General features: G+C 40.8%; 2 protein-coding genes across 5 annotated transcripts in view; one reads left to right on the forward strand and one right to left on the reverse strand.

Moving 5' to 3' along the window:
* LOC119649571 (glycine receptor subunit alpha-2) overlaps positions 1 to 25,858 on the reverse strand; it is a 371,241-nt gene that overhangs the window by 207,694 nt on the left and 137,689 nt on the right. For both annotated transcript variants that reach the window (XM_038051774.1, XM_038051773.1), the window contains exon 2: positions 1,998 to 2,351. In XM_038051774.1, coding sequence (XP_037907702.1) covers positions 1,998 to 2,341 — 344 coding nt within the window. In that variant the 5' untranslated portion in view covers positions 2,342 to 2,351. The remainder of the gene's footprint in view (positions 1 to 1,997; positions 2,352 to 25,858) is intronic.
* LOC119649570 overlaps positions 15,838 to 25,858 on the forward strand; it is a 49,660-nt gene continuing 39,639 nt past the window's right edge. For all 3 annotated transcript variants that reach the window (XR_005249153.1, XM_038051771.1, XM_038051772.1), the window contains exons 1-3: positions 15,838 to 16,010; positions 19,064 to 19,181; positions 22,723 to 24,490. Coding sequence is in view for 2 of the 3 variants with exons in the window: in XM_038051771.1 (XP_037907699.1) it covers positions 15,967 to 16,010; positions 19,064 to 19,181; positions 22,723 to 24,490 (1,930 nt within the window). In the remaining variant the exon portion in view is untranslated. The remainder of the gene's footprint in view (positions 16,011 to 19,063; positions 19,182 to 22,722; positions 24,491 to 25,858) is intronic.

The following is a 25,858-nucleotide window of genomic DNA, read 5'->3' on the forward strand; positions in this document are numbered from 1 at the left end:
GTAAGCCGTTCTGGTCGTCCATCAATGTTGTCCTGCAGAGAACGGCATAGTCTTCTAACAATGGGGAAAAAAATTCTCGACTTACTGCAAGCGAGATGGCAGTGGAAATCAAAAATCAAGAAATCAATAAGCAAATTTGTCAGATACTATGTATCAGGAAAATACTCAAAAAGCGCCTTGCCTTTGCTAAACAGTACGTAGATGAGCCCAAATCGTTTTGGAAAAATGTTTTGTTTTCAGACGAAAGCAAATTTTACATTTTCAGAATTAAAGGATAAAATTACTTCCAACAGTGAAATGTAGTAAGTAGTGGTAAAGTAATGGTTTAGGGGTGTGTGTCGGGAGTGGTAGAGGAATGGTTTAGGGGTGTATGTCGGCTAATGCCATGGGTAGCCTTGAGTTTATTGAGTCAACAATGGATATATTTTAAGGAATAATTTGGAGCCAAATGCTGGAAATCTCGGGTGGGTAGGGATTATTATTTTCAACACGATGATGAACCCAAGCATGCAGCCCAAGTTGTAAGCCTCTGGTTACTGTATAATAACCCAAAACAGCCTCACACAACTCCACAATCTCCATACCTTAAGAGAAAACTTCATCCGAGGAGACAGCAAAGCTTATCAATTTAATGCCTAACCATTTACAAGATGTTATTAAGAACCGAGGATACCTTACAAATTTGTAATATTTGTATTTGTAATTATCAGTAATTTTGTAACTATTAGTAAATGTGTACGCAGACGTTTCCTCCCATAATTTTCTATGTTTGTTGTAAAATCCTGGCGCAGATAATACTTTAAATAAGTAATAAATGTATTCAACCAAATCTTGAAATATTTTTTTCGTGGTGTTTTTTTAAGAGTACGATTTGATTGACAGCGATAACAATCCAACCATTTCCATATAAAATTTTTTCGTGTCAGGAGTTATGTTGACTTCCGTCTAGCCAACTCTGAGACTATTAGATGATTGGCTACCTACATAAATAGATGAACTGTTTCACTTGTTCCATTTGAAATCGGCTATGGTGATGTTTTGACGTGCTGGTATATTTCAACGCGTTTATACTGGGAGCTTTCTCTTATTTATGTCTACCCTTAATCAATCAAATTCCTTAACCAACTTGACTAATTTTTAAAAATCTTCTAGAATATCTTTCAAAGTTCTTGTCACAATATCGATGGCGTATACTGTTAACTTAACAAATTTGATTATAGAGACTATTTTTTAAACAGGGGACTCTTGTGCTAAATTATAGATTTTGAGAACTAGACTGCAGTTTTTGTTCAATTCTACTTCTTAATTAAAAGCAACTAAAGCTTCAACTTTTGACTGGACAGTTTTTGAGAACCCTTTTAAGCCCTCTGCTCATTTAGGACATACATGCCTGCAAGTTTAAATGTCTATCATAAAATAATTTGCTTAAACTGTCTACTAGCGAACCAACCCTTTTCAACAACTCTACACTAGGATATATTTTATTGAATACCATTTCTAATCCTACTTTGGGTATTTCGCGGAAAAGCACTCCTGAATTATATAAGCACACGTTATTCACTCGATACTACATATAACTTGTGGGTGAGCTAATGGAAAATGTTATTAAGCTAGGAAACTTCTCCCAAGGTTTTCCGGTGGCCACCCCACCGTGAAAAAGGAGTACAACTAGTTCTTTTTAAAATAAATTTCAAAACAAATTATACACGCAACAATGGTTAGCTCAACACAAAAAGCTCAATTGCAATTGGTACAGGTCAAAAAATTATATAATACTAACATATCTTGGCAACGTAGTCCTTGCAGATATGGTAGGCCCTTCCTAATTTCGAAAATTACACATAAAGAAAACCGTTTTTCAATTTTATACTTCTAGATGTATAATATTATGAAGATTTAAATTAAATTATGTATGTTCAAAGGATCATGAGCCAAAGGATGCCTTCTATATAATTTGGTTCCTATGCACATATGTATACGCAGTAATATCAACTTACATTGGATGAGATGAGTCCGAAGCAGTAACAGAAGTTGTCAGGTAGCACAACGCTAGAATTACGCTCGACGCCGCGTAGAATCGCAAGCAGTGGCTTTGGCAGTTTACATTTGGTTTACTATTTATGCTATGACTTAACCTTACGATTTTTGATACAAGAAAATGTGTGAGTTCGTCCAAGTAATCCTTTTTAACTTTTGTTGACGAATGATGCACTTCTGCTTCTACGTGTTGTTTTTGCTGACGGTAAACATTTAACTCATATGGCTCGAAAAGTTCGCAGGAATGTAATTGTTTATTTTGGATTTTCAAACGTATATGCCGTTCTTCACACATGTAGCCCATATTATAACATCTAGAAAGATAAAAGAAACCAAAAGTTATTTAAATCTTGAAGAGCGTCAAAGAAAACGAATTTGAAGGACTTCATCCAGATAAATTGATAATAAATATCAACCAAACGAGGAGCATGCAAAAGTTTGCATTCCCTAAAAGAATAATGCACTTAACATTAATCTCCTATCAGACTTGTTTCCTCCTTCTGTGGAGCACCTCAGTTTTGCCAGTAAAGTTTTACCTAACACGTTTTGGTCTGACACCGGAACAATGCATAATGACCGACTATTCGGCAACGAACCCAACATCGATTTGCTCATATTTTCATGGAACATGCATTCTCTGTAGAAAACTCGAGCTATACACCACTAGCCCCCTTTTTGTCACTACAAATGGTGACCAACGTGGACCTCAAAATTCCCTAGGTTACGATTACTTGAACCAGTGGAACCGACCCACAACTTTCTTTTGGTGTATCGGATAGAGATACAATAATTTCTCAACATTGTTCCCGACTAGGCTCCATGTACTTTTGACTTCATCTTTCAAGTTTTCAGTTTCACGCTTTTCTCCCCAGAAGCAGCAAGCCCCAGATTCCTAGGCCTCAATTTTCTCTCTCACTTTGTAGAGTAGACTTTCCTGTCCTTTCCTCGGAAGTAAACTACAAGAGCCGTTTCTTGTGTTTGGCTTTGGGACTTTGTATCGTGTAAGTGATTGCCTTCCAGAAGTCCAGAAGTTGAAAGATGTTGACGTCCAAGCTTATGAGAAGTGTCCTTCCCTACCTTTATGTGAAATCTCTTCGTTCATTTAATTGAGAAAGTGAATATTTTTTCTTCTTCGTCAAGATGAAGTTAGAGGTGAGATGAATTTCTGATGAAATACGGAGGCAGTCAGCTAAATGCTGTGCCTTTCCATTGCCGCTTCCGATTGAATTCTCATGATCTCTTTTCGATACCAGGTCGTCTCTTTCCACCACTGGGCTGTTGCGCTTGCTCCGGGACACCGTGGCTAAATTGAAATCATCCTCGCTATCCCGTCATTCTGCGATGATGGCTAACCCCTCCAAGGACCTGGACCTGGTTGGGCCAGGAATCGGGTTTTATCGCTTGAACGCGGTATCAGCTGGGAGTGGGGTATTGTGGAGGCACTGTATTGTGAAACCGCTTAACGGAGATTCATCTGAACTCCACACCAGGTTAGCAAAACCTGATTAGCACGCCTACCTGTTGACGGCAGGTTGAGAGCCGCAAACCGGCGGAGCAACCAGGTAGAATAGATAGTCTGCCTGGGTCTGTTAGGAAAATCGAATCTCGTCACGGCATGTGTTTCGACTTTAAAGGTTAAAGAAAAGTTAAAAAGTTGAATAATTCTCATGTCAGTTAACAGTTAATAAATTGCCAAGGTGCAATATGGACTGAGTTAGGGCTCGTCCAACGAGAAATTGTAATGTTTTAGAGCAAAAAAGAACCAGCAGTTCCGAAATAAGAAGATCTTTGAAATGACTTATGACACTGGGGGGATTATCCGTCATTGATGTGATATCGACGGTTTTGTTGTTGTAAGTGGATGTTCCCTATAGCTGCATGATAGGCGGCAATACCAATCTTTGCCAGGAGTTTCCGTATTCGATTCACACTGGCCGAATCTCACGCTCAGGGTCACTACCACCCAATATTTTCCGGTACTACCCTTTCCCTGGATTGCATCTTCACCCAAGCCAGTAGTCAATTGGGTGTCACGAAATGGTAACCTGGCGCGCTATTTTCAAGCTAGATCCGTCTTGCCTGCCGCTCTCTGAGCCGTTCGTCTAGCTCGATGATAGACTGATAGAAGGCTGATCAGTTCACTATTTCAGCATTTCCTAAGCATGGACGCTTTGGGAATACATTATGTCACACGAACTGTTCTTTTCGTAGAAGCATCAACTTTATTAGATTGCTCTAACTGCAATTTTAGCAAGTTGTGCTCACTCTGCTTTTGCAGATTAGTTTGAAATCTTTCTGCGTTTCGAGCATACTGGCCATGTGACTCCATCTAGAATTAAAGAAAAGAATGTCTGGTGATCTCTGTGGGTGGAGCCCTCACTGATAGACCAGGACATGCATCTCACCAGTGTTATACTGACAATAGTCAGGTCTACAATTGAAGAAACTCAACTTTCCGAAAGGTGCTTACATCACCTTCGTTGGCCAGAACTATATTCAACTGCACAAAAGTTGTTAAGAAAGGCGCTCCCTTGTATTTGCTTCTTTGCTTTCCCTCTCTAAGGCCCAAGCGCCGAAATTACGGGCAATCACCTTTGGACTACGTCCCTTACGCTGAGAACAAGAATGTCCAGCAGTTCTTCGAATTTAGATAGTGCCAGAACTGGTGAGTTGTATCAGCTGTATATAAATACACCACTTCATTTTGCGGTACATTGTGTGCTTTGTCGACCGTATACCCACATCGGCTCTCCCTCAGTCGCATCTGAGACTCATACACCAAAATGACGGTTTTTATATAGTTCGCTTATGATAACAATTTCCAACTCAGATTCGTAGGTGGTCTGCAATGATTGAAATTTATTTAAATGAACTTCATTTTCTCATTACAGTCAGCTCTCACTCGTTTCCATTGCATATTAAACGAAATGGCCTTTCTCCATCGATCAACGCCATCAATGTATCATTAGTGGGATCTTTTCTCTTAACCGGTAAATTATCTATCTTCCCTCACCCGTTCTCTCAGGTGGTCTACTTCCAGGAAGAACTGTACTGATCCCGATCTGGAGCTCGTGAAAGTACCGTCGGGTTTTCTAAGAGAGTCCAATTTGGTCGACTCATCCCTTTGGAGGACTTTGCACAGCCTTGAAGTCTCTCTTTCGCCTTCCAGTTCCTCACAGTACGCTCTAAAGGAGTCTCGTTTCGAACACCTAACAAGCCTCTTATATTCACGCTGTGGGTTCCTGAAATTTAACCAGTCTTCGTTCTATTGCTTTTGCAAGCACGATTCAGAAGTCGCCTGGTTGATTTCCTGAGTTTTTGTTTCCGATTCCACCAAGGAACCGTTTTACCGCTTTGGCCTCGGGAAATAGGACAAGCCTCTTCATAGAACTCTAAAAGTGTGCAGTTCAGAGTTTTCAATTCATCTGCCAGCGTCCTTAGTCGCCTAGGGAGGTCTGTTTTCCTAGGGTTCCATCTTTGTATTGCAGACTGTTCGCCCGCAATAGTCAGATTGAATTCTAGGTATCGGTGATCTGACAGTGAGACCTCCTCTATCACTCGCCAGTGTGTAATCAACTCTAACACTTTTGATGTACAGATTCTTAGGTCAATTACTTCGCTTCTTCTCGGTCCCACGAACGTAGCGCCGCACCCTACGTTTGTAGTCATAAGACCAGCTGAAGTGATAAAATCAAATAGCCTCTCTCCTCTTGAATTGCGTTTGCTACGGCCCAACTAATATGTTGAGTATTCGCATTGCAACCTATTAAGAATTCGAGACCACTTGATTTTACATACGCCATCAGATCCCTAAGCTCTTGCGTCGGTAGAGGATACAAAGAATCCTAGGGTAAATAAGCGGAGGCAACTATGATGTTTTTCCTCTCGCCATTTATTTGATATTGTATAATTACCGTTGCTAACTCCTGGAAACAGTACTGTCTCAGCATGATTGCCTCTAACCTTCTTGACATCAGGACGCAAGCTCTCGGTCTTATGGATCTTTCATCGTAGGAGATCCTAGCTCCCTTTACTCATCCAATGACACAGATTATGTTAAATCGAACCCACGGCTCTTGCACCAGAAAGATGTAAGGGCTGTTTTGTCAGTTTTGCTGCCAACAGATAGGAGGGGACATGCTGCAGGTTGATTTGACCAATCTTTATGTTTTTCGACATAAACTTAGTCTATTGTGCTACGGAAAACAGTTAGAAGCGTATGCGGCAGTCAACCTGTAACGGGGTTTCCCCCACACCGTACCGCCAAAGACACGATCCCCTCGTGTTTGATTTCTCTGAGAAAAGCCGCACTTGGAGGTACCCCAGTTCCCATGTCATCATCCATCCCGCAGAGCACCTTAGCACCTTGATTGGTTTGCGGCGTCCGATTTGCATGGATTTGATCACCCGAACTGGCATCAAGTCAGTTCCGTTCACATCTCTGGCTTCCCTTTTTCCACCTGTTCATTGGATGGTGTAGGAGAAATTACTAGAAGGTAGGATTCACTCTGCAGTCCCTTCACCAGTGCGAACCCCCATACCGGGGTTCCGCCCCTGTATGCACTATCCTACGAGCGCAGCTTGAATTTTAAATTATAGAAGCAGCAGCTATAGTAATAATTAAATATTCTGACCAAAATCACTTAAAAAGATATGTGAATTCACAGTAACAAAAATTAACAAAGGCACAAAAATTGTAAAATATTACAGTAGCGCAAATATTTAGTTCGAACACTTGATAAGAGTTGGCTCGAATGAAAGTAAAAGTTTCGCATCAAACTGATGAATTTTTCTAGCAAAGTATTCGCGTCCTTTTCTGGAACATTCAGCGAGGTATAAAAGTACCTGAGGTCTGCCCTCATACTCAATTTCAGAAATAGATTGATACTTGTCCTTCATTGAAACGCTTCAAATGTATGGGGTTGTTGCAGATGAAATGGCAATTTGGCAATCAAGTGAAGTTTTACTGTATCAAACCACCACCAGCTGGTGCTGTTGGCGTCGAATAATGAAGTATAAATACTCCTACATTTAATCAAGGAGTCATTTCAGTTTTGACCATCGTTGCGATAACAGGGAATAGAAAGGAAAAAAAGGATGGAAAAGAGCCAATAACATATACTTTTTCTGTATGAGTTCAAACTCGGTCATAAAGCAGCCGATTCGACCAGGAACATTAGCAGCGTATTTAGAGCTCGAAAAATTCCGGTTAGGCGACGTAAACCATCAAAGTGGGCCACGTGGACATCCAGGACCAGCGATTGATAACGACGAGCTGCGTTTGCTAGTCGAATCCGACACATGTCAGTCTGTGAGAGACATTGCAGAGAAACTGAGCGTACACTTTTCGACAGTTTCCCGATACTTGCAACAACTTGGAAAGGGCTCACCTCACCAGCTCGACAAATGGATTCCGCATGCATTTACGGAGCTAAATATTGCGCTTCGAATAGAAATTTCCAGTTCATTACTCTCCCACAACAGAAGCGATCCCTTTTTAAACAGAATAGTGACATGTGATGAAAAGTGGATATTATACAACAATCGTCCCCGATCAGCACAATGGCTAGATGCTGATGAGCCACCGAAGCATATGCCGAAACCAAGCCTCAATCCGAAGAAGGTAATGGTGACTGCTTAGTGGTCTACAGATGGAGTTATCTACTATTCTTTTTTGGCACCTGGAGAAACGATAAATGCACATAAATACTATGCCCAACTCGAGGAAACGCACTAAAAATTGAGTAATTGACGGGCAAGATTAGTCAACAGAAATAGCGTGATACTCCTTCACGACCTCATGTATCCAGAACAACGGTTCAAAAGTTGAATGAATTACAGTCTGAGACTCTGCCTCATCCACGATATTCATCGGACCTTTCGCCAACTGACTACCACTTTTTTAAGCATTTGGATCATTTTTGGCGGAAAAACAATTTAGAAATGAAGAGGCCATCAAAATAGCCTTCGACAAGTTTATCAATACCCGAAAATTGGATTTCTACGAAACTGGCATACATGCTCTCGTATCTCGCTGGGAGAAGTGTTTTGAATCGACTGGCACCTATTTTGATTAATTAAATAGATTTTTGTAAGCTTTGCAGTTATTTCAAATTTTAGTACCAAATCGGCCATTTCATGTGCAACAACCTAATATTTAAATGTTTTATAAATAATAATAAATGGAAGTTGCATAAAAGTTATAGAACTCAATCCAGTGGTAAGGATCAACGGTGCAATTCGCATGAGTATTAAAGCTACGTGTAAGGATTCTGATTACGAAATCTCGAGAATTCTCATAAAAAGGACTTTGGAAACCTCAGTTTTTGATAACACTATAATCCGAAGTCGGAATTCTAGGCATTAATCTAAACACCCATATAAGAATATTATAGAAACATGAGGACACAGAGGACACCAGCAATAATAAGAAGTTTATTTATATCTAGTTTGCAGTATCTGACGGATTGAGTTGTTTATAGGCTGTAGATCAATTAATAAATTGCCATTAAAAAGATATAGGAAATGTAAAGCAATGCATCCACTTGCTAATTATTGCTCCAACTATTTACAGCAGAATATATTGCCAATTAATTCCTTCATTTACCACACTTTCCCACCGCTTGCTCAAACCCTCAAAGTTCAAAGCAAATTCTGTTCCGTTCACATCAGGTGATAAAATGCACCTTATGTGCATCGTTATCCTTTTCGCCCCCACATGTAGTCCAGCGCAATATCATGCATTTCAAATAGGAACGAGAAATTCGGGAATGGCTTAAAAAAATATACAAAAAGTGAAACTGTAAACAAGACAATTCTATAAAGTTTTTGTGGTCGTTAGACGTTCGAGATGCATCCCACTTGGAGCCCTGCCAACGACGATCCAACAACAATCAAACATGCATCTTTTAAATAGTTTTCCCAAAGTACATATTGCAATCCTAGGCAGATTGCATTCTCAGACCGATGCACTTCTGAACAGTGTTTTTCGATGGCTGCAGTTTGCACTTGAACGGTGTCTTTAAATCGAATATATTTATAATACGTGAAAAAATTGATACATTTAGAGGTTTGTAAGTCATGGGAAAACAGGATTGTTTGCCGGGGAAGAAGCTCGCCAATACGCACAATTTAATTCTGCATTTGACGATGAATAAATGCCGAATTCATGAATTAGCGAAACTACAATTGTTGGGCGAGAAATTAGGACGTATTGTGGTCGCAGACCAGATAGAATTTTGTTGTTTAAATATAGAAATAAAAATGTTCATTCATGGGAACAATGTTAATTGAAATAATGTGTCCCAGGCAACAGAAAGTGTGCAATAATTATAAATTGATGAATAACTGAGTTTTGCGCAGAATCTCGTTGGAAGCAAATAAATTAAAGTTGTTAAGCACTCCGAAAAAGGGCGCCTGAAATATGGGCTTTTATTTAAAAATTTCGCTGGAAATAACCACAAAGTAAATATGACCATCTAATCGGAAAAACTATTCGAATTTAACTACTGGCAGTATTGAATATATGAAAAATACGACAATGGACAGACTTTTGAAAATGTTCAAATGATAGACTAGTTTAGTTTTCGTATTTCATAAACTCGACTGCCTTCCATGGCCCCATGGATTCTTTCATAATTTTTGCAGACTTTAAGTTATATTTTGTATCCATTATTGATATGAGTACACTTAAAAGCTAAAAAAATTAATAGAAGTGTCAAATAATCAAAGAGACAATGAAAACGAGGCCAACGCTAAACTATTCACCAAATTAAGACCCAACACTCTAGAACTAAACTCCACAACTTGTCACAAACTTTATTCCCTTCTGGTCCAGCCCCTTTCACTCCCCTCTTCTCTTAAACCACAATTGTTTCCTCTGGCTAATGCCCCCTCTTTTAACTAGCCTTAAACGGAGAAACCGCCGGTTGTGTTGATCTGCTATACATGAATTGTTTGGTCACCTAATATAGGGAATATGATATTTATTAAAGATGACTCTGTACAAAAATTTATGTTATTCACCTACAAGATTTCGAGGCTTCGCCATAACAACAAAAAATCTTTCAGGTATTGTTCCAGACTAGAATAAAGTCAACATACCATTGGATCTCTGACTAAAGGTCCAACATACGCCAATTTATCTGTTCAGTTTGCATGCCATTCCGCTATACGTGAGGGCACATCGGCTAGGCACATTGCCTGGGAGCCGGTATATGTATCTAAAGCAGCGACTGCGCTTATCACTCGTCGGATCAATAACTGCAAGACATTTAACTACCTCATACAAAAACCATGTGTTGGTCAGGGGCATAAACTTCGACCCCGCTCTTGCATCCAATATGGGAAAAGAAAAGGCATGGGGATAACAGCAGGATATGATGTTAACACCCACCATGGGGGAAGTTCCAACATCAATGCGAGAGGTTCGAGGCTACTGGAGTATCTGGTAGGAACCGAATTGAAGATCCTTAATTTAAGTAATGAACACACTTTCTTCAAGGTGGCCAGGCCAGAGGTCATCAACATTACGGTGGCATTATCTGAAATTGCGGCTCTGCTCGGAGAGTGGAGAGTATGAAATGGTAGCACTCTCCCGGACTAGAGGCGCATTGACTCCGTAATGGGCATCCAAAATCTCATCTCGGGGCTGACAGGTGCATACAGCCCTCAAGCGAAAAATTGGATTTTAACATATAACTCGTACCATAGATACAAGTTTGCAGGTCGGGATAGCATCATCCTTGCGCTATTAACAGAGGGAATGGATGGCCTGGGTCCACATAGCAAGCACGTATATTGCAATTAACAGACCTGATATGAAGTTGATATTTATTCCCAAACCACGGAAACCCATCTACACGGATGCAAAAAGCTCCCGGCCCATCAGTCTAATTTCTTTCCTACTAAAATAACTAGAAAGACTAGTAGATCCGTTCATATAGGATACACACATTCCTGTGTGGCCACTTTACCATAAGCAACACCCCTACCAGAAAGGCAAATCCACAGAGACAGCACTCCATGAGCTCATGGCAAAAATTAAAAAGGCAATGTCCGAAAAAGAATACGCCTTAGGCGCATACATGGAGATCGAAGGTACATTCAATTATACCCCATTTGAGAAAATTCGTGCAGCATGGCATCGGTTCGCAGTTGGAGCCTTCACATGATGGAGTGGAGAAAAATCCACATATTGGTCGCCAGAAGTCTATTGAAGCAGGATGTCCTAGGAGTTGCCCACAGGGAGGAGTTTTCTCCTCTCTGTTAAGGCTACTGATAAGGGATACTTTGCTATGGCTCTTGGAGGACAAAAAATCTTCATGCAAGAATTTGCGGACGACCTAATCATAATAATTACCGGCAAATTTACGACCAATCCACAATTGGTGCCTGCAATGGACTTAAGGCAAACGTTAGGAAGACTGGACTAGTTATGTTCACTAGGAACGTCAGGTGGGGAGCTATACGCTACCTATCTTAGCAGGGGCGGAAATCCAGCTGGTACAAACAGTCAAGTATTGAGGAGTGCATTTCAACTTCAAACAAACGTGGAAGCACCATATCTAGGAACAATATCAGAAATCCTGCAGATTGCTCTGGTGCTGTAGGACTGCGATAGGTAAGACCTGAGGACTTTCACCGCAACTGATTCATTTAGATGTATGCATGCCTCGTCTGGTGACCAAAACTGAATTTTGCTAAAAGCAGGTATAAGTAAGTATATATAAGTATTAGAGGGAGAGAGAAATGAGTACTACGCCGACTGCGGCACTCGAAGCTATCCTAATTCTTACACACATATTGATAAACGTTGAGCCGCCAAGAGAAGTGCTCTTTCCACTTCGGACACAAGAAGGCGGAACCTTCCTGGTAACCCCAGTGAGACCCATACTGGACGCACCAGACTCCTCTGTCAGCGGCTTTATTGTGCTCATTTCTGACCACTACCGTAAGAGATTCCTCCAAGGATAGTAAAATGTTTGAGGAACAATTTACCATCCCCCTGTGAAAAAGAGTTGGAACTTGGAGGGAAGCCAAGATTTAATAATCAAGGTTTTCGCAATGGTCTCCTCCATTTGGAGTACACTGATGTGTACTCAATGCCTCAAACTGGCTCCAGCAAGTAATCCCGGCTTTGAGTTCTGGCCTATGGGTTCAACTTCGCTATTGTGAACACAGAGCTGCGTAGGAAAGAACAAGTCGGATGTTGGATACCTGGTCTTCGAAGGAAGGCGGAGGACATGAACAGAAGGTAGAGGAGGGTGGAGGGTAAAGTTGATGAATACCAGGAAGGACTCATCTACAAAATTGATATTCGAAATGGACCAAAAGAGTCTGAAGGGACTGCTCAGGGACAGTCATCATATCAGGAAATTTTAATGCATTATCTCCATTTTGAGAGCAGCAAATTGCAGCGCCTTCGGTGCGCTTTCCCACAATGGTGATTCTCGCGGAGGATAGTGAATACAACGACGGAACCTCCGTATGCTCGCACAGGCAAGAGGACACACAAAGTAAATCCTACCTATTAGTAACTTCTCCTACCCCATTTATGGAACAAGCGAAAGAAAGGAAGTCAGAGACGTGATGCCAGTTTATGAGACCTGAGCTATTCAAACCAGACACCACAAACCAGTGAAGGAGTTAAAGGAAAAACAGACGAATGCTCTACGGGATGAAATAAGACCTTTCATAGACGAGGAAATGGGAATTGATGGGGCTACATCAACTGTGGCTATTTTCAGAGAAATGAAAAACGAGAGGTTCGAGTCTCTGACAGTATGGCGTGAGGAAAACCTGATCACAGGCCGACGTGGCATGTGCTTCCAATTGTTTTCCACTACACATTAAACTAAGCTTATAACGAAAAGTATAAAAATTTGTAAAATTAACCTGCAGCATATCAAAGCATCCTCCTCAGTGCCGGTATGCTGACAAAGCTGCAGGACTACCCCTATATTTTACTGATGCAAGAGCCATGGGTCCGATTTAATAGAATCTACGACATTGGATCAGTAAAGGGAGCTAAGATATTTTAAGATGAAAGCGCTTGTGTTCTAATGTCAAGACGGTTAGAGGGCAACCACGATGAGACCATTTTCCTCCCAGAAGCTAGGTATAGTTATCTCACAAGACCAGATTAATGGCGAGACGAAAATATTATACATCAGTTCACTTGCCCTTCTGTCCTCCACCATGCAACCCCTAAACGACTAGGGACTCCTTCGCAATAGAAGATCAATTCGAAACTTTGAATCGAATACGTTAACAGTGCAATGAGGAAATTTGTCCTCCTTCCCGATGACAAAGTAGTAAATGGTTCCTAAATGGAGCCGCGAACTGCAAAACTTAGGTAATCAACCAGGCGACTTCTGAACCCTGCTCGTAAAAACAATAAGTATGCAGACTCACAGGGTAAATAATTTAAAGAACATACTGTGAGGAACTGGAATTCGAAAGAGAGATTTCAAGGCTTTTCAGAGTCTTAAATGATGAATCGCCCAAATGTGACTCTATTAGAAATCCCGATAGTACTTTCGCTAACTCCAGACTGGGATCAGTACAGACCCTCTTGGAAGTACATCATCCGAAAAAACTGGTTAGAGAAGTGGAAGAAGAAATTTGGCAGCTACTGCAACCCCTTGAATAAGTAAGTATTGCTAGATGAATTGCAGTATTGCGGACACTTTGTGGGTGGTTGTTACGATTGGAAAAGTAAGAGCTGCCATGGCGTACTTTGAACACTTCAAAGCCCCCGGCATGGATGGCATCTATTTAGCAATACTAAAGGAGGATATAGAGCAATTAGGATGACTGCTAAGAAATAAAACTTTTGCCTTCACATGGGGACTCAAGACGTGGATATACGAGTTTGCGGTTATGCATCCATAGTGTGGTGGCTTGAAGTGAGACAAAAAGATTTTAACTACGTGCCTGGGTATTACCGGTGCCATGAGCATAACATTCGGCGCAGCTCTAAATGCACTACTCAGCCCTTCATTCAAAGCGCTGCAATGAGTAGCTCATAGGATAATTCGCTTAGATCTATGGGAAAACAACGCACGTGCTTGGCACAGAGCATTGGAATAGTTATTAGGAGAACTGAACCATTCGCGGTTTCTGAATCTCGGGTACCCACCCATGTGTGGTAGAAGATATGAAGTCCCTGAAGAATAGATGGCGAGATATACGGAAGTCTTCTACACTGATGGCTTAAAAACAGAACAAGGTTCTGGAGAGATGGGAGTCTACCTCTCAAATAAAAGTGGTTTCTCAACCATGGATTGAAGGGCAGGCGTATTGCAGCTATAGCCAGGCTACACAGAGGGCATCCAGTAGTTCTTTAATCATCCCGCAAATCTTCCAGGAATGTAGAAATCGCCTGAATTATAACGTATTTCTAGATTCAATACGGTGGAACTACTGTGGGTAGCTGGTCACTGTGGTGTAGAGGGAAATGGAATCTCAAATGCCAGATAACAAGAGAGGGTTCAATGTCCCTATGCCGGGACCGGAACCAGCAATTGGAGTATCAGTAGCACTGGCTAAGACTGTCTTCATAAATTGGGAACAAGCTTCTCGTAATGAGCCAAAATACTGCTAGACACACCAAACTTTTGCTGTCAGAACCTGTTTGCCCTGTCGAAAAGCAGGGAGACTTGCAGAAGATTTGTAGGCATTCAAACAATTCTCCAAGATGATTCACTAACGGAAATCGCGATACATAAACGATTCCGTGATATTCCGTTAGACGAGGGGTCAAATACAATTGGTAACCAGGGCTTAGAGGCTATGGTTTCCTCCACCACAAACACATCCACACACAAGTTTTCTTCCATCGTTCAAGAATTACAGAGGAAAGCAGGAATTCGGAGGGAATATTGAGAAGGATAATTAGACTGAAAAGCCTAATTGGGGAAATGCTTGCGTGTCAGAAGAACTAGAATGCAGGGCGGATTTAAAGTAAGCAGAGAGAGATAGTTGGAGGTGGTTCTGCGAAGAAGGGGCAGAAATTAAGAAGGGTTTTAATAGTTTAAAATCCCACATATTGGTAATGTATGCCCCACTGTCTTTTGGCGGTGTTTTACCGAATAGAAACAGACGGCTGGAATGCGATTTTAACAAGTTTTTCACAAAACCTTGAAAACAATTGATAGAGGTATCAATGAACGCTTGAAATCTAAAATTTGCCGCAATGTTGTCCGCCCTGTTGCCAACTATGGTTCTGAGAGAGAAAATGAATGAAGTCTCGCCGTAATGGAAACGAAGATGTTACGTTGGACTAGTGGCGTGACATGACTTGATCACATCCGAAATGAGGATATCCGCGATCGATATGGGGTTGTTTCAATCTTGGAAAAATAACGAGTGGGACGTCTTCGATGGTATGGTCATGTAATTCACGCTAACGAGAATTCACTCGCCAAGATTGGCCTGAAAATCGAAGTCGATGGTAAACGAACAAAACACCGGCCAAAACAACGGTAGTTTGATACGCTGGGTGGTGATCTGAAAGCCTCGCGACTGCATTCAGGTCAGGCCTTTGATAGAACAAAATGGCACAACTGATCACGACGAACCGACCCCGCTTGTGAACGAGACAAAGGCAAAAGAAAAGGAAGGTGAAACAAAGCTTCTCTCCAAATTAATATGAAAAATATAATTTCGTCTGCTTCCATCAGTTTTTAGAAATTTCCCTTTCGATATATGATAACTATCTTAACTCAGTCACCTGAATTCGAATTTTAAGAATACATCAAAAGGAGCTCAGTTAGTATGAAGTTTGTTACGAAAATTGTCAGTTAAGCGTTTCGTTTAATTTTTTTTAGCAAAAGCAATTGGGTTGTATTTATTTTGTTAACGTTTTGAGTGAGTTTATTAATTAACTATCGTGTCTAGATAAAATTCTGCGTGAAAAAAAAAATTATGAAGCGAATTTCTACTTCTCCCACTGCTGAAGGTGAAAGTAGGTGAGTCGTGTCTGGGAAATGTTTTACAGTTTTCACATAAGGAGAAATTGAGTTGGGTAGCACTGTAAAAACCTAACCGAATCGGTTCAAGTTAAGGATGTATCTCGGCCACTAGGCTCAGGCATTGTGAAATGGAGCAAAGTCATCTCGTGCATTAAACTGCCCCATCCGCTAATGGATGCCTTGAATAGGGTAAATTGGGAATTGATTGCTTATGGAGACCGTTTGCTAATATCAATGCTATCAACATTTTTAAGGGTTTCTTTTTACGTGCTCAAAAGTAAGTAGGGCAGGAGAAAGATAATATTTAATAGCGTTGAATGGCCCCCTTCTCTTAAATTTAATTTGGAGTATCTTAATGGGCCCCGGAAATGACACAAACGGTGATGAGGTGTGTTACTTACTTCCTTTTGGAAAATATTGGGGAAGATATGTGATTCAGGATAGCATAATATAGTTCATTATAGATTTATAGAAAAGTCGTAAAGAATTGTAGAAGGAATAAATCCATAGATCCAATCTTGCTTCTTCTTTTCCTTAGTATGTCTCAAGAAACTTTGCTTTTCAGTGAAGTTCTTTTACAAGGCTTAATGCTCTGAGCCTTGTAGAAGCCTCTGGGAGCAAGGTTTTTGGACGATTATTGGCTAAAGGCCTAAAGGCACGACGAAGCCAGACCCGTCTAATGATCAAGTCTTGACATTATTCAGTGCGTGCAAAATTATATCTTGCACGAGACATTAGAAGTAATTTGCCACTTTTCACTTTCTGAAGGTAATGACGGTGAATTAAACTTGTTTGTTCATAACTCTGGAAAGTTTGAACAGATTTTCTCTCTTTGAAGTTTCTTATTTTGAGATTTAAAATGTTATTTTGGACATTGTTTTTTCGTTACGCTTGTCTCACAGGAACGCTCCTAATTTTTTTGGGGCTCACTCACCCTATGTGTAATATATCGCGAGTCTTACTAAGTGAGGAGCGGAACCTTCAGCAGTTTGACTGGCCAACAGGAGGAGGCTGGAATCGAGAGGTATTCATCAAGTCACTAGAGCCGTCGAAAAGCGACGTCCACGCGGAGGCTCCGGCACAGAACACATGTGGTTCAAACGAATCCAGATTCTTACCCTTGGGCTGCGGGTACTAAGCATTTCTCCTCTAAATCATCTTTAGAAGTTCTATTAACCTCTAGAGAACAATTCCCACGTTCAAACACACCAAGAGATAAATAACGAAAGTCCAGCTGTCACCAATTGGAAATGGCTGTTTTGCCTGCAAATCGTATAATGCGAATCTATCATGCGTGCGGGTGCGAGCTTAGCTAAACAAGGGACTCTCTCTCTTCAAACCAAATATTGGCCCGTTGCAATTTGCAATCTCGAATCATTTTCTTTAATGACACGTTAAAGAGAACAGTCATCCAGCTGCTTTGATCTAATTTCGTACTTTAGTCATAGTCAGCTCGGTTACTCCAATCAGTTTAGTTTACCGTGGCTATGGCGGTCCTGAAACCGATAAAATGGTTTTACAACTTCTGATCGCATTCCAGATTTTTTATCGATTACCACAAGGAGAATATCTGATCGGTTGATCATTTTCCTAGCGTGCTTCTTCACTGATGTGGACCAATAACATTCTGTATTCGGATGGCTCAGCGAAGGAAAGTCGCGGTTCAAATCTCACTGGTGGCAGTGTGACGGATGACAGTCGACTCAGCTGCGAATGAGTACCTTAATCTAATCAGTGTAATAATCACAGGCGAGTGCAACGCTGATCATGTTGCCTCCTTCAGTGGACGATAATACTGTAGTGTGCGGTTATGGTCTTGAATGAAGTACTCTAACGCACTTCGAGGCCCAGATCCAATTGGATTGTCGCGCGAACGATTATTATTATTAATACTCAACAACGAAATACCTCTATATTTGTTGCATTCGCTGATATGTGTATATGACAATAACTATCGACCAATGTTGTTATTCTTCAGCCTTTGCACTGTTCAAAAGCGAGATCGGCTCGGCTTGATCGGTTGCGCTATTTTGCCCGGTTAAAGGCTTCATCTGGGTGGAGGCTCTCAAACCATCATCCATGGTAGTAAGCGATCGTTGCTTCGGCCGGGCTTTTGATCGTTTCCCATCAATTCTGACATTTGGATCAATTTTGGCAAGTAAGCGCCCTCAGCGTGAATTAAATGTTGACACCATCAGACCGATCACTTATTTCGGATGTAACTATGGTACGTTAGAGTACTGGTCCTACACAGCATCTTCGTCTTTCAAGCCATCACTCATATAAGGCGACAAGGGGGACGACAATGCGTTAAATTTTAGATTTGCGATGTTGATACCTAGATCATAAGGAACGCCAGTTTTGAAAATATACTTCATACAAGTAGTCTCATACTTGCAAGATTGATTAATGAAGCGCTTGATGAAATTTCGGCCCTGTATTTTATTACTTTGCTGATATACCTCAGAATTTCAACGCCTGATGACTTTGTAATTTACGGAGAATTTACTATTCCAATCGGGCTTACCTCAAATTCCCTTTTTTCTCGTGACAGGGGGGCGCAGTGTGATATGTACTACTGCGTCCTGTTTAGGATCCAGTAAAACTTTCCCAGCTGTTGCAGCTGCTCACCGTATTTAGGTAGGTTAATTGGTTTTCTCAGGCTTCTTTTTTGTCCGTGAAGTTGTTTTTAAGGTTTCCTGGGAAACAAAACCCTGTTAAAATCGATTCTCTGCCTATCTATCAGTCTGCCTGCGTGTGTGCCTATCATACGCACTTTTCTCGGAAACTTTTCTGGAAACCTGGATACTGTGAATTACATTGGTCTTCGATTATTTATGGGGGTTCCGGTTACTGAAAGCCTACAGACTGTGCACTTACTCTCTAAGAAAATGAAGTCCGCATATCACATATGCAACTCCCCATGTTTGTCGAAAATACAAATCAGAAAGCCTCAATCATTTAGTTGCTTTCTGTCGTTAGCTTATCTGTGCGATTTTATGTAATAAACTATTATATAAAGTTGGACTGTATGAATACTTCTTTTTCAGGCCAGAAATCGTTCCGTTGTCGAGGGCGTACCGGACTCTTTCCCCCAGAGCACAAATTTTAAGCGGCTCTTATAGTCAGGGAAATAAAATTTTCGGGCTACAGTCAAGAAATAAACAGGTAAATTTTGTATAATAGAACTCATTAGAAGCTATGTTTAGATTGTACCAGTATATTATATTTTAAAATGACTAATTGATACAACTGATCTACGAATCGCCACAATAATATCCTTACAAACTTGCTGAATGCTCATTAGATAAAGTTATGAAAATTAATATAATAAATCATAATTTTATTTTAAGCATAGCTGAGTTCCTTGCTGTCTACGTAAAGCAAGTAACGTAACAATATTCAATACTGTCTTGCCAGGTAGCCCCATACGCCCAGAACAAAATTGGCCCATCCCAAAGAATCTTCTCTCAAGGCAAATCAGCAACAGATCAGATTTTCTCTCTGCGGCAAGCGATGGAAAAACTGTTGGAATATGGACCCCAGGTGCACCGTCTATTCATCGACTTTAAAGCCGCCTATAGCATAGACAGGATAAAACTGTACACGGCCATGAGAGAATTCATAAGAAAGAATTGATAAGACTGACTAGGCTGACCCTGACCAACGTGCGAGGCCAGAAAAAACATCAGGATCATTCTCACGACCATTCGACATCAACAACGGTCTACGATACCACGACCTTCTGGCTGTGGATAAAATGTCCTGAAACTCTCGAGGAGTTATTTGTAAGCTTCAGAATGATTTTAGGTACTGTCTTCGCGACAGAAGGAAGCGTGGAAATATCCCTTCAGTTGAGATAGGCGCCCTTTTTCGGAATACGAAATAACAAACTTTTCCTCCACTCCCTGGGAAAGATGTAACGGTCCAAGGATTTAGTCAGTACTGCTACTGAAGAAATATTAGGAAATTTGCCATTGGGTTGAGCGAACTTTAAATAAATACCTGTTTTAACAATCATTTCTGGCATAGCGAAAGTAGCTTAAACAATTAATATCAAAATAAAGTAGTCCTTCTTGGTAACTGCAAACCACCTGTTATTTTTCACGCATTGGCCTTTCAAATTTCTGAACTGTGTATGATGGACCAGGCCAGGTAGGGAGAAACTGTCTAATACTTTCTTTAGTGCACGACTCCTCGTTTTGGGAAAAGCAACCCCTTTTTAAACAAGTAGAGAAACCGGAAGTTTGACGCTTCAGGTATGAAAGGTTTTGTCTATTTCATATATATTATATTCGCACCTAGCTCGCAATGTGTATGCGTATAATATGTCAGACTTTAGTGTCTTCCAGTAAATTTGCACAAGAGCGACAATTTTGATCTATTATAACTTTGTTAGCAATTTTCAAACTTTATATCGCAGCTCATATTATTGGAGATTTCATTTATTTTATGATTCTAGGATGAATCTTCGAGGATTTCTACTTAATTTACAAAAATTATAGTAATATGCTATTATTATATTTTGGGCCCTAGGTATCCTAGATACTATAAGTGACAGCTTCCAAATTTTTAGCTGAGTAGCTTCTGAGAATGGTGCCACAAAATAAGTGCTCATTTTCCATCCCTCACATTCCCCTAATACCAAAACTAATACTGATTTCAGAAAGTACTAATCGATACCCTTCAGTTAATACCCCCACGTGGCTATATTCGCTGGGATAAAAATGTACACCCCCTTTTGCATCTATGAGCATGGGTGTTCACAGTGCTAAACTTTTCACCAAATTCCGTGTCAGTCGATACAGCCGTTTCCGAGAAAAGTGCGTGTGTAAGACAATCAGACAGACAATGAACCGATTTCAATAAGGTTTTATTATCCTATAAACTGTGTGATGTTAGTGATATTGCATTTGTTCTGTATTTTAATCATGTTTACATGGTCCACTGTACGGAATATGTACTATTGATCTCATCGCTAAGGAAACTTCTTCCGTTTCTTTTCCATTCTGCTTTTAGGTGCTTAAGTAAGCAGAGGTATATTGCGTGTTTTTTTCGCAGAATTATATGTCCAAAAATTTAAATATTTCCGCTCCCTGGACACTTCTTTGCCTTACTTCTTTGACGATGTTCCTGTAGCGGAGCGAGCAATTTGCATGATAAACGCATACAATTGAGAATGCTCTGGAAAGAGCCGAACATAACTTAATTGTTTGACAGCTACTAAAGAATTGTATTTAAAGTCAGTCGGTTGAGGTCAGGATCAAGTGCATTGCGTCCCAGAAGTGCAAGCCTACGAAAGAGATGAGGAAAGATTTACGGCATGTTCACTCGGTCCAATAAGCTTTTCCACACAATCCACCTCAATTTGAATGGCCCTTTGCGAAACTCGCATGATTTGAGTTATTGCTTCCCAATCACAGATATGTGCACGCGGTGGTTTGAGGCGATACCTCTAAAATATATTGCTGCACAATCTTGTACCGAGGTCCTCTGTGAAAAGTGGATGTTATACCTCAGTGTGCTGGCAATTAAATTCACCGACGAGCGAATGTAGTTCGAGTCCTCGTTTTTCTCGAAATTAGGTACACTCCTCAGCCTTGATCGCAAGTCCTGCCACTCGTTCTACCTCTGTTCAGTCAATCACGAAGCTGATATACGAAGAGAATCTGAATCTTACACATTAGTTTGGGTCTTGACGCCATCGGATTGCCAGCCACCTCTCCCGCCAACGACGTGCCTAGGGATTTCAACTCATGCATGCATGTCTGATTAAGATGGACGTTTCCTGGAAGCCGCTTCAGGCACCTTGCGAGAGCTCCTTCAATGTCCTCAAGCAAGGCCAACACCATTGTAACCTCGATGTCCGGGGCACAATCAAGAGGGTCTCCCAGACCCGGCTAAAGCCCTTCTTCCCGCCAAGAGAGGTGCGTAAAGCATATATTTTGACTTGCGACAGCCGAGCTGAGGGAGATATACGTTTGGCTCCTCAATGAGATGCCCTTTGGTTTGAATCGGGTGAAGTTCTGTGGCGGATCGAGCAAATTGCATGACAGTCGCACTAAATTGTGAAGACTCTGGACCCAGCCCGCCATGGTCACGAGTAAGTGCAAGTCTTAGTGGAAGATGGACGGTCGACAAAATTTAGTGTAAGAAATAGTTCATTAAAATAATCAACTTAACGATTTACAATAGCTACACTCCCATCAGCAATTATTTATGCTTCTAAATAATCAAAACTGTATCCAGATAGCTGAGAAGGTAGAGCACAACGCCGTCAGAAGGCCGCGGTTCGAATCTTACGGGTGCCATTGGAATTTGTATCGTGATTTGACATCGGATACCAGTCAGCTCTCAGCTGTGAACCTGAGTCAAATCAGAATAATAATCTCGGGCTAGCGCAATGCTGACCACTTTGCCTCCTATAGAGTACTGTAGTACTGTAGTGTACCGTTACGGTCTTGAATGAATTGCTCTAACAGATGTCAAGGCCCTGATCCTATTGGATTGTTACGCCAACGATTATTATAAAAACTTAAAACTAGTGATTTCACCAATTTTCCTCCAGTTCCTAGTAAACTTAGCTTTCTCAGTCAATATGATCATGTTGAACTTTCAGGCGACATTGCCGAAACTGTGTGAAAGCCTGCATAGTTGACCTTCGAAATCTATAACTAACGCTTCCCCCATTTATTTATTTTCCTTTCAGAGTCCTGCAACCTGCATTGTAGCTGCCGTATATAGCAAAGTAATACCCTCTTCATCTTGGATAAAAAAGGATATTCATCGAATCCTCGAACTAGGTGACAAGTTATACAGAACCTCAGTCACCCACATCCCTCTAAAGTCTTGGCAAGTACTTAAACCTCATTGTGTGCACCCCACCTTTTATATTGGCCAAAACAAAATCACCGTTTTTGTTGGAAACGATGTTATTACTGGAGTCCATACACCAGACAACCCCGTGCTGCCAGAATTGCTTGCCTCGGAAGCTTCCCATTTAAATGAAAAACATGACGCATTAATTTTCAATATACATGATAAGAATTTCGCGATTTGGAAAGAACAAAGTAAAGCATATTTGTTCTGTCCACATGATGCCGATGATGATGGACTGCCTGCAAAAGTGGGTACGGGGAAAAGCTTTGTCATGCGGGCTGATGCCATCGAAAATTTCGCCGAACATTTAAGCTCCTTCATAAATGGACAGTTTTCGCTTTACTCTTTGAAAATTCTAAAGCTTATTGAACTCAAAAACACAATGTCCGGCTTGATTGCTCAGATCCAAGAAAGTGAGGCTTTACCTGATACTGAACCAGAAGAAAAAAAATCAAGCACCGAAGTCGTTGAGGCAGAAAGTCATCTGCCTCCCGGATACACCAAAGATTTATTGGAAACGGAAAGGCAATTCGATTTGAAGGTTACCAGTAACTTTAAACCCATAGATGACACCCAAGGAAGTTTGCTGCATAATGCGTACGAGCACGATGCCGACCTGATTGTTTGCGATACTTTGGCAGCACTGGTGATGCTTCATAGGAAGCATTCAAGCACGTGGAATGTTCAAACGATAGCAGAAATATTGTCCCTAGGCAAAGACATTTCTGACCATGATTTCGATATAGAGACCCATATTGCAGGCTACATGGAAGTTATCGCTTATGAAAAGACCTACAGGATTGAGTTTGAGAAGGTGGTTTACGGCCAAGTGACATCCCAAGATGAAAATGTGCCTACGGTGTTGACAGGTGTCGAAATGTTTTTCAAAAATTACGACGTAGGACTTATTTTTGGTCCACAAAACATAGCCATATGGAAGGAAAAGGGAATGTACTTTGCTTTCGATCCAAAAGAAAGGGACGCCTTGGGGCGTAAGTGGACAAAAATGCTTTCCAAACAGCTCGGTCCCCCCAAAAAAGGTGGCGGAGCTTGCGTTGTCTGGTACAAAAATCCTAGACAACTAGCAGAACGATATATCTCGAATGTCCCAGTCAAGCACCGCAATGATGCTTTCCGGATAATTAATATTCACATCCTTGAATCACCACAAGGAGATGACTGGGAAGAATGGACTTTCGTCAAGCCTGGAGAATGGATCCTCCAAGGTGACGATGCACTTTGCAAATATCTAACGCCAGAGGAAGTGGATAAGAAGGCAAAATCACTGGCAGTCGCGTGTTATATTTTAGCATTCACAACACAAAAGCCAGAGGACGAATGGTCTAGTGAAACCCTGACGAATCTTCTAAAGGACGGAATAGAATATTATAAAACTTTAGTACAAGACGCTCAGCCCCATCTAGCAAATTCGCCAAACTCGATGACTGAATTGCAAGAACCCAAACGTTTAGAATCACTAGCCGAGTTCAAGAAAAACGTTACCATCGACGGGAATAAAATTCTACTGAAAATCGATGAGTGCGTCATATCGAACAAGGATGTTCTGAATGTCAAAGGCAGTTCAATGTTAAAAGCAGGTGAGTTTATTGAACTGTGTGGATTTTAGGAATAGTTTCTGTACAACAGATAATTCTATAGGATCAGATATTAGTATGATAGGTTTGGTATTTAATGAACAATTTGCCTGTATTGAGAACAGGATACATTCAAAGCTAAAGTCCGCCCCTCATAAGTCGACCGAGTGAATAAATTCCGAAACCTCTAGTACCATCTACCATTTATTTTTGTAAAATTCCAAATCAATCCACCAGGCATCTATCTTGGGAAAATTAATCCATGAAAACCTCAACAGTGTGGTGTAGAGGCTGCACAACATTCACCACAGTATTGGCTTCCTCTTTTGCATGTTGCATGAATATTGAAATATTGTGAATAACATTTCATAAAAATATGTTGTGAAGGAACACACCGCCGTAGCAAACCACATATGGGTAGACGGGCTTGTGTCAGCCACCGTGAAGTAACTGGTCGATACTGTCAATACGTACATATGTTTATATCCGCTTTACAGAGTTCACTTTACCATGGCCCTCACTGTTAAGCTTTTCGTGACGCATTCGCTAAATGATTACAAATTTAGTTGTGCCCTTAAAGGGTATATGCAGGCTTGGTATGTATTGGATGTGAAAATGTCATTACTACGTAAAAATAGAGTTCGCGCAATAATGGTGGATCAAAAAGCACTTTGTCCATCCTCCCTTAAACACTTTTAACGGGAAATTTAAATTGTACATTAAAAATTTGGATTACGTTGACGCTACGTGATTTCAATGCCTAAATTGAATATTCATGTTAGGACTTTGTTTCACGAAGATAAATTGTGTTTATTCAAACAAACAATTTGGATATGTTATGATATATGCTATATACACGGCAATAGAAACTTATAAGCCAGGGATTAAACAAAGGTCCTACCAATTGCAGAGGGAGTAGAGGGGTACATGGTTATGCATGTCTCACAATGGTAAAGCCCATTCACCATACTTCTGAAGACTGTGCGAGTGAGCGATGGCCAAGGACTATCCAGAGTGGGCGGGGACGACCAAAAAGGGGGAAGAGTTATCTCAAAACCAAAAAGAATTTGTAATAACTTAGCCCTATGTCTGTCTGTCTTTTTTAGGGGATGGAAACCTCAAAATACACCGGCCTGGACACGTTAGTGTGTAGGATTTTTACCGACTGGAACCACCCCGACGGCGATATTCTCATGGTCTGTGAAAAATTGGGTGAAATTATAATTGACCTCCTCAGGTTTTCTCTATAGGTATTAACTTATGGTAATAATTAGCCTACGTGTTCAACGTCCCTTTTTAAGGTTTTGTATAAAAGAAAATCTTATTAGAATCGATTTGATGTCTGTCTATCCGCCTGTCTGTTTGTGTCAC

This window comes from Hermetia illucens, chromosome 2 (genome assembly GCF_905115235.1).
Source record: "Hermetia illucens chromosome 2, iHerIll2.2.curated.20191125, whole genome shotgun sequence".
In the NCBI taxonomy this organism is placed as follows: domain Eukaryota; kingdom Metazoa; phylum Arthropoda; class Insecta; order Diptera; family Stratiomyidae; genus Hermetia; species Hermetia illucens.